General features: G+C 31.0%; 1 protein-coding gene across 1 annotated transcript; it reads right to left on the bottom strand.

Annotated features, from left to right (window-relative positions):
• Positions 1–2,522: 2,522 nt before the first annotated feature.
• Positions 2,523–3,740, bottom strand: LOC104889208 (hypothetical protein). Its single transcript, XM_010674374.3, has one exon. The coding sequence runs from the start codon at positions 3,663–3,665 to the stop codon at positions 2,958–2,960; it is 708 nt and encodes a 235-aa protein (XP_010672676.1). The 5' UTR covers positions 3,666–3,740; the 3' UTR covers positions 2,523–2,957.
• Between the last annotated feature and the right edge of the window lie 6,223 nt (positions 3,741–9,963).

Below are 9,963 nucleotides of genomic sequence, written 5' to 3' on the forward strand. Positions count from 1 at the left end.
TAACGGTTCCATTGTGAAATTCACTTCTACCAATGCACTACTTAATTTACATCTAATATCTTCAACTATATTACTTTATGGATTCATATAATGTATGTAATATCATAATATTTTGAAGTTAATATACATTGAGATAAATATAATAATATTTCACACTAATATTTTTTTATATATATTAGTAACTTGATAGTTGAAGTGGGGTAAATGAACAATATAAACATAAAAAGTGAAAAATTATATAAAGTTCGGGGGTATAAAGTAGTAAAACGGACATAATTACTCTATATGAAAAGGAAAAAACCCACTTACTAAAGATTAAATAACTACTTTAAAATCATTGAAACCCCCCCCCCCCCAAAAAAAAGAAACCGAAACTATTTCAGATTCATTGAAAACAAAATAAAACCCAAAAAGAAAATAATATAGAAGCTGGAAAAATAAAAAATATTGTAGGTGGGATTCGAACCGCGGATTGAGAGAAATGCAATAAATTATGGCAATTAGTAAACCAAGGAGCCAACACAACATATTACAAAGTTATTGCATGCAAGTTCGTTCTTTTTATCCATAAGTACACAGACTGTAGATCACCGACATGGGCCTTTTCTCCCTGGGCCCTGGGCAGGCCGACGCCCCTCCTGCCCAGGCTGAGGGACGGGCATGTTTTTTCTGTCTCATAATATAGTGCTTGTATTCTTATTGAGTATTTCAAATTATTGTTGTTCTTGTTTCTTTTGTTAATTCCATATTTTTGTTGATTGCTTGGCCTAAAAATATGATGTCACCATATTATTTTCTCCGTGATATTAGTTTTTTTTTTTTGTTTACTAAACTTAAGGGTTGAATTAGTCATATATTTAGTTTATTATTTTATGTTCTATTTAACTTATTTTTCATAAAAATAAAAAACAAGTATTATATCGTGAGGGGAATGAAATACTTTGTCGAAAATGATCAAGTAGCGCCGTACAAAACGGCCTATTGTAGTACCTTTTCGGCACTAGAATTCCACATTGAAAGGATATAGTAGAGGCTTAGTGGAAGATTCAGACTAAAAATCTTTGTAAGAAGTTTTAAAAAAATCAGTGAAGGAGAAGATTAGTAGGGAGAAAACTACTTTAAAGTATACAACTTTTGGGTCCCAATATCATACATTAGGTCGGATCTATAACCCCACCATCATTCTTGGGGGGAGATTTTTGGATCACAAAAAGTCTCCACTTTTGACGAATTTGCACTTATCTTAACATTAAGTATTAAAAATTAGTGATTACGGCAATAATGAGCCTTTAAACAAAATTTTAATCAAGTTTTCACAAAAGAAAGATATGAACATCATTTTAACATCCTTTAATGATGACATGATCAATAGAAGTTGATTTGCTATAAAGCTACGGAACCTTGAGTCTTTATTTAATCACCTAATAATAATAATAATAAAGAGACATGGAGGTGGGTAAATTTCATTGCTTTTGTCAGTTTGTGACTAAATGGGGACACTTGTTGTTTTAGAACATGACAATAGTCTTCCTACATTACATATTCTTCAAAAACAAACTGGACAACAACTTGGCGTGGACAACCTGGCATCCTAGGTGATTTATACTGCACATAAATCATGTCATCTACTTGTAATATCTATTAGAAGACCTAGCTTATAAGTCAATACTCATAACTACTCCCTCCATCTCTTCAGCTAAGTTCATTGTATAAAAAAGACTTAAATGAATATGAACCGTAGTAAATTTAATGCTAGAACATGTAACTATAGGTGTAAAATGATAAATATATGAAAAATGATCACTATGCTATAAAATAGTAGATATAAAAGAATAGTAATTATTGGTTAAAAAATAACTATAAAGATTATTATAATAAATATAGCACATTTAAAAAAGAGTAACTATATATTGAGAAATGGTTTTGTATATATAAAAAAAAGGATGTTACTATGTTGGAATGGATCAATAGCATTCATGCATCGTCGACACTACACTATTATTAGAGTGGAATAGGTCTATATAAGTCTTTTTGTTATTATATATCCGACTATAATAATTGTACATTAATCTTTCAATACATATATCACATATTCATATGGAGAATATGCTAGTAAGAGAATGAGTATGTGAAAGGGTGTGAAATTCTACCCGATATATCTTAACGTCCTTATGTCAGATTAAGATAATATAAATTTGTAAATTTTGATTGCTAATTTATCAAAGATATATGATCAATTTTATTGCCAATATTTGAATTGATTTTTTTTTTCTGTAATTCTCTTTAATTTAAATTAGTTTCAACTAGTTTTTCTTTCTGTAAGTAGCTTATTTCCACCAACTTAAATACTTGAAAATTTAACCCAAATATTGTAACTATCATCATTCATGCACTTTCCCTCTATTTTTCTTCCCTTTCTTTGATGATCTAAGGAAGAGGTGGAGTGCAGAAAGAAAAGAAAAAATCACTCTTTAATCATGTGCTTACTTCTTAATTGCAATTAGCTAGTTAATTAAGAAATATAAACAAATGAATATAGATATAATAAAAACAAGAATTACCCCAAAAATTTCGTAATACCACAATAATCCCTTCATGTACACTTCTCCATATACCTATATATGCTCTTGAATCTTCATACAAAATAAGTACTCCATTATACAACAGAGAACAAGAAAAAATAACATAAAAAGAGAGAACCAGTATTTTAAGCTGAACATATACTATATTATAATAAGAATCACATCCACAATAACACCTGATTTTCTTGCCCATTGTTGTCATCATCTAGCACAACCCCAAAACAAAACAAAAAAAAAAAAAAAAAAAAAAAAAAAAAGCTATCTAAGAAGAAGTAAGCTAATTATAAGTAGCTAAATAATCAAGTAAATTATTTATGCCCTCCATCTCTCTTTTTCTTTGATTTTCTTTATTATTGAAGAGAGTAAAACTATTTCTCACAAACTTCTAGCAATAAGCTCTTGATATCTTCTATAAGATTCAATCTTCTCCAACCTGAATTTCTCATGACAATTAGCTATGAACATATCTGCAAGCTTATCAATCTCATTCTCAATAATATTCTTCTCATGATGATCTCCTTCATTATTATTTTTGCCACCTTTTTCTTCAAGCCATTGAAGATAACTTGAAAGATGACTTTCTTCATCATCTTCCTTACCAATAATCCCATTATTACAAACTTGATCATCTTCCTTACGATGATTTACGTCGTCGGTCGAGTAAACTGAGTTCCAAGTAGAATCATAGAAAATACTACTAGTCTCTAAAATGGTGGGTGAAGGAATAGGCAAAACATGAGCTGAAGAAGAACACCAATTGTAGTGCAACCTAAAAGAGCCAAAGAGTATTTTTTTCCTATACTTATTCTTTTTCTTGGTTTGTGTTAAGTACATGAGTTGATTTTCCCGGAAAATGTCTAGGAAGATTGATTTTGCCTTGGATAATGCTCGAATAACGCGACAAATGTGGGAGAAAATGAGGTTGTGAATTAGGGTTTTTACTTTCATTGTTGTTAGAGATGATGAAGAAGTGGTTGAAGTTGAGGAAGAAGTAGAAGATGATGATGGTGATGATGATTTGTTCATACTTGAGAAAATATGAAGAGATGAAAGAGGACTTTTAGGGTGGGAGAGACTAACCATTTTTATTTTTTTTGGAGAAAAAAAATATTAGAGAGAAGGTGGAAATATTATAGAGAGAGGGGGAGAGTGGTGTTATTGAGTCTTGTTCAAAATGAGATTTATAAAGGGTCTCGTTTACCAATAAGCCACTAGAAGGTGGGGTAAATTAGTTTATTTTTTTAAAAGAAATAATAATAATGTTGCTAGCTAGACACTTTTTTGCATGAGATGTTGTAGATATCTTCTTTTCTACCTTTTTCACTTTTTTTATTTTTGGTTTTCCCTCCATATTTGTTTTGATGTTGAGCCATTGAAGGAATTGGTTTAAAGATACCTTCTTGTTAGAACTTTATAGGTATATGTATACTTTCTTTATTTGTGAATATGCAAAATAGTTGATAGGAAAATTTTCAATTAATTTCATATTGAATTGCTAAGCACCAAACAAATTAGTAGAACAAGTAATTTTATTTTCTCTAATATATCATTTCGATTTTTTTTAATTTGAAATGTGGTCGTCATATGATATGAAAAGTTTAACAGTTATTTATAGTCAGTATATATATACATTATGCAAATTATATGTAGCCGTATAATATTTTGTGGGATTGGTCCCAAACGTTCAAACTTATAAGTTTCTATCACTTGAGTATAGAAAAAGATCGAATTAGATATTTCAAGCAATAAGAAAGATAACAACAATCTTAAGGTTTAGTGATTCTGAAATTATGATCATGATGAGCTTGTTCAAAAAAGATCAATCACTAGAAAAAACAGAAAATTCTATGTCCAACTATTAGTTAGATGATGATATACAAACGTATTCGGCAATAAAATGTAGAAGTTCAAATTCAAACATAATTTCCTAAAACAACATAATGTAAGAAATAAAGAATAGAAGATATTTGTTACTTTATTGTTCTTTCTCTCAGTAGTTACTATCATTAGTTGTACTGCTAATTAGTAGTTAATTTTTCCCAAACTGTGTATACAACATGAGGAGAAAGTATTGGCATTTCACATAAAAAGACAAAAAATTTCTGATACCAAAACTACGTCTAAATGGTACCAAAATAGAGTAGTTTAGTTACAACTTTACATTATTGGTACCAACTTTTAGTTTGGTATCGAGATTATATTTTAGTACTGTGACTTTATTTTAATTAGTATCACTTTGATTTAGCTTTAGTACCAAAAATTTGTTTTTTTTATGTGAGACGTCATTTTGACATCTCACTATAAAACATCTATAACACCTCCGGCATGACTGCATGAGCCAGTATTGGCTTATTGCAAACCGCAAACTGTAACTTGGGGAGTCCAATCACGTACATCGGTACATCTGATGTTTTTTGCATGGGGATGGCCGATGGGAGATGCTCAAGCTTAACTGAAGTAACGGTGGTCCTTACTTCAGTTAAAAATACTATATTCTTAAAATATTTATTTTTTCTTTTTGATGGCAAAGGAAAATACTTCTTACAATTAATAAGATCTGATCAGTAAATGTAAATTTCCTTTGGTGTAACGCTGAAGTTTTGGACTGTAATAAAAGCTAAAAACATATCCCAAGAGATCAAAAATATTCATAAAAATCAGAACTTCTGACACTCAATTTTACCGCTTTAGTAATTTTAAACAGTGAGGTTATTCTTGTAATTTACTTTGCGGCCGATGCTCAACCGTTTCATGCATGTAATTCTTGCTCTGCTTGGTTGAAGTAGTAGACAATTAGACATTTGACCGAGTCTCCCGCTTCAGCTGGGGAGTATTTGGCTACATTGGGATTCATAAGAACATAACAAATTTCCTATTAAAAAAAATTTAATAAAAAAATAGTTGAGTCATTTTTTTTTTCCACCAATTAGGCAATCGATCTTTTCTTTTTTTCAGATAATTCGAAACAGAGTAGATAATGTTATCAAATTTGCTTTTCTTATTAAAAATATTATCAAATTCCCATTATTGTATTCCCAAAACAAATGTTTACATTCTCTAAGCTGCGTTCTTTTAAAATGGGGGAAACTGATTTGAACTAAACTGAATTGCGAGAAAGTTGAACATGAGAGTATATAAACTGAACTGAAAAGAAGTCCAAAAAAACAGAGTCTTAATGTACAACTTTTATCATAAATGTAAACTACGTGTTATTATAAATGGTGACAATTTGTTATTTATGAAATATAAATTGAAATGAATCATATAAGATAACTAGTATTTGTCTGATTTCGAATTTCATGATCGAAATTATCCCCAACAAAATCAAATCATCGATTGGTTTGCCTAATCGAGTTTTACCTGAATCCGCAACTAACCACAATTTATATGATTGGTTTCATCCCGAACTATATATTAGCCCAACTAAATTCGTCTGGGATACATGTGACTAAAGATCAATTGATGATAGATTCGAATGTATATGACATGAATTAGGAGTGTTCGCTTTACTTTTAAAATTAAATTTTAGTTCTAATAAGTTTTAAATAAGTTCTACCACATTATCCTAGTAAGTGAAGAGAACGCACAACATTACTCAGATACATGTGATCCATTGTTTACCACTTCTAGAATGCGTCTATATCGACAACTACACCACAATAGTCTAATACTACTCCATTATTAATTGAGCAAACTAGTCAATAGATAATAAATCTCTCCAATTGGTAAGAGTGGTTTCTTTTGGAGCCATATAAAAATTACAGTTTTATTTATATCAATCAGTTAAGAGGTCAATTTTTTTAAGCAGGAGATGGCATGCATAAACGTATGATCTACATTTCATTCGTTGAAACCTTGCAGGCAAATAATGGTAATACACAGTACTTTGATAGTTTGATCATCTGTCGAGGTTTGGACATGCTAATTATTGAAAAGTAGTCCTTTGAATCGTATGGAAAATCTATATTGCGAGCAAAGCAATAAACACAACAACATTACATGATCCAAATAAATACTGTAACTGAAATATGGTATAATTGTCACACATACCCGCTGATCAACGTAACAAAGTACTACTATATACTAAACCAAAAAGTATAAATATAACAGCATATATTAATATAATCATAAGTAGCAAGAATTAATGAATAAACTTTTGATGATGTCGCAGAAAATCATGAAGATATAATGAGATCCTAAAGAAATGGTAAAAGGTACGTGTTCCAACAAAAGAATCTTGGGGTGTCACAATATTTGATATGTATTATTCCATTGGAGATGGAGGACAGGAGGAGAGAGAGAATAAAAAGTAGAAAGAGGGAGTGAGTCAGGACACTTGTTTACGCAGTTGGATAGGAGAGGCAGCCGAGTCTCCCGCCTCTTAATCCGCCTGAGCCAAAACTCGAAGAGGTAAACAAGCCCGATTCTACGCCGATCATCACATATTGCCAATCTACAAGATGACAAACTTTTATATGGACTGTTTTGTTTTATCTATTCTTTCTCTAATCTAATGGGGTTAGCAGTAATTAATCTTATCGTTAACCTTATACTTATAGAATTTGAGGTTTTGGGATACATTAATGTCTAATTACACTTAGGCTATGTTTAGGAACATAAGCGGAAATAGAGCTAAAATTGATAAGGTAGTTGAAATGAGCTGAACTGCTAAACTAGCTGAAAATTTCCGCACCTTAGATTGAGATGCTATAGCAACTCAATATTAGTCAATTTTTGAGCACCACAAATACGAGTATTTATTTTAGTTGATTTAAACTTTTAGCACTTAAATGTGTTGTCAAATAAAGTACTTTTCACTGTTTGGGGAAGCATTTTAGCTACCTTAAATGATCAAGTGCTAACTTATTTTAGGTGCTAAAATGATTAGTAGTGTTTGGGGAGAACCTAAAATAAAATTTCAGGTGGCTAAAATGATTTAAATGATAAGTTAAAAATTTACCTTTTCAAAATCAGATGACTGAAATTTTGGAAAATCTTTCCAAAATTTTGACAACAACTAATTTTGCTAAAATAATTTATCAACTTAATCAACTAATTTTGCCAAACAGTTAAATTAATCAGTTACCTTATCAGTTCTAGCACCTTATCAGTTTCAGCTTTATCTTACCAGTTTCAGTTTCAGTTTATTTTCAGTTAGGAATGCCAAACAGAGCCATATGTATGTACTCTAATAGTCTCATCCACTACTAAGAAAATAAAAAAAAAAAAACACTAGTAGAATAAACACTTATTGTTGCGGTCATTAAGTCGCCTATTGCGGTGGTTTTGCCTATGCAATAATTAAGGGGGCCAAAATTAGTAATTAATATATTGCTGCGGTTTTAAACCGCAGCAATATTTGAACATATTGCAGCGATTTTTGGGATAAACCGCAACAATATTAGTATATTATATTAGAATAATACGGCATATTGCTGCGGTTTCTAGGGAAAACCGCAACAATATGTTGTATTTAATAATAAAACATACGCATATTGTTGCGGTTTCTTACTAAAACCGCAGCAATAGACGCTGGACAGGTTAAAATAAAATTTAAAATTTCTCGAGGCGTAAATTTTTTATGGTTATAGTACCATTATTACATATCTACAACAATTCACTGTTACAAACACCCAATACAAAAGAGAAACTAAAATGCAGAAAAATATATTACAAATTCACTATAATGAAACTGTAACTACAATATTAAACAAAAAACAGAAAAATAAGAGAGAGAGCAATGGAACTGAAGAAACAGAAGAGAAGAGATCATCAACAAAAAGCTAAAGGATGAATTTTGATCATTATAAGTTTTGCTAGTGTGCAATTAAGAGCTTAGAGCAGAAGATCAAAGAGCAATCTCGTTAATTGTTCTCCAAATAAAATTAGCAACTAACCCACACCAATAGTTGCTTCTTCATGCATATATTACTTGAACCAAATCCAACTATGTTGTGTAATGAGTAGGAGTCACTCAGTTGCCAACCAAGCCAATAATTTAAGACTCATTCATTAAGAACTCGAAAAAACAGAAAAAAGAAACTGAAGATGGATCTAGAGAAGAGGAGTCTGAAAAACGACGAGAAAAAGGAAAAAAAAATCAAATCTAAAAAACAGAAAAAAAAAAACGAAAAGGAAACAAAAACGAAAAAAAGCGAAGAAAGAAACTCGTCGGTGGCGGCGAACGGGCGTCGTTGCGCTCGACGAACAATCTTGATCGAATGGCGGAGTAGAGGAGTGACGAACGCTCTGGTCGTGGCTGGTGGGCTTGGCGGCTTCGTCGCGTCGCTCCGTTCGAAGGTTGACGGGAGCAGTCGAGGGTGGTGGACGACGAAGAAGAACGCGTCGCTCCGTTTGAAGGTTGAGAAAGATGAGAGGTTGAGAGAGTTAAGAGAGAAGAGAGGTTGAGAGAGAGAGAGAGGGGCTGAGAGAAGAGAGTCACTGACTGTTGCGTGTGAGGTTGAGAGAGGGAAAGTGAGGATAAAAACCCTAATTGATGTGTTTTATATTCTTTTTAAATGATATTGTTGCGATTTTTGTCAAGAACCAAAACAATATATTAAAATATTATATATTTTAATATATTGTTGCGGTTCTTGACAAAAACCGCAGCAATATGTCTGGTCAAATAGTCAATTTTTTTTTCTTTTTACATGATATATTGCTGCATATGGTTAAAACCGCAGTAATACCACCGCAACAATAAACAATTATTCTACTAGTGAACTCGTATGAACTCGGTGTATACTAATTAGTGTGCATCTAATTTATATTAGGTAGGTTTTAATGATTACAACTTCTACTATTTTGTGTTTTTTTCTCCATTTATTTCTTTTCTTTTGAGTTTCTCTCTCATAACTATTTAATTTTCTCACTCTCCAAGTTCTTACTCTGTTTTTCAATTTTTATGATATATTTTCTCCGTTTAGAAATAGTTGCACCATTTCATGTTTTCACACTTGCCAATGCATATTTTCAAACATTAATATCTTCAATTATTAATAAGTGAAAATTATAGAAAGTTGATATTAAAAATATTGCTGCGGTTTTTAAGCAAAAATATATGAATCTTACAAGATCCCTTATGACTATGTTTTTTATAAAATATAAATCACCAAAGACAATTAAAGTGTAACATGTGAATAGTAAATATTATGCAAATGGTGCAACTATTTCTAAACGGAAGAAGTAGATGATTGTACAATTGAACATGTTATAGAAGATTAGGACTATATTGTCAGTTTTGATATAAGTTGTTTGTGTGTAATATAGTATGTTTCTTTATGCTATAGTATGTTTATTTGTGATAGTGTTTCTTTGAACTATAGTGTGTTCGTTTTTGATATAATGTATTTCTGTAGTATATATTGTATCTATTTGT

The sequence above is a fragment of the Beta vulgaris genome, chromosome 3, assembly GCF_026745355.1.
Source record: "Beta vulgaris subsp. vulgaris cultivar EL10 chromosome 3, EL10.2, whole genome shotgun sequence".
Taxonomy (NCBI): Eukaryota; Viridiplantae; Streptophyta; class Magnoliopsida; order Caryophyllales; family Amaranthaceae; genus Beta; species Beta vulgaris.

Coding starts and splice junctions, on each gene's coding strand:
- LOC104889208 (XM_010674374.3), bottom strand. CDS start 3,665: ATGGTTAGTCTCTCCCACCCTAAAAGTCCTCTTTCATCTCTTCATATT.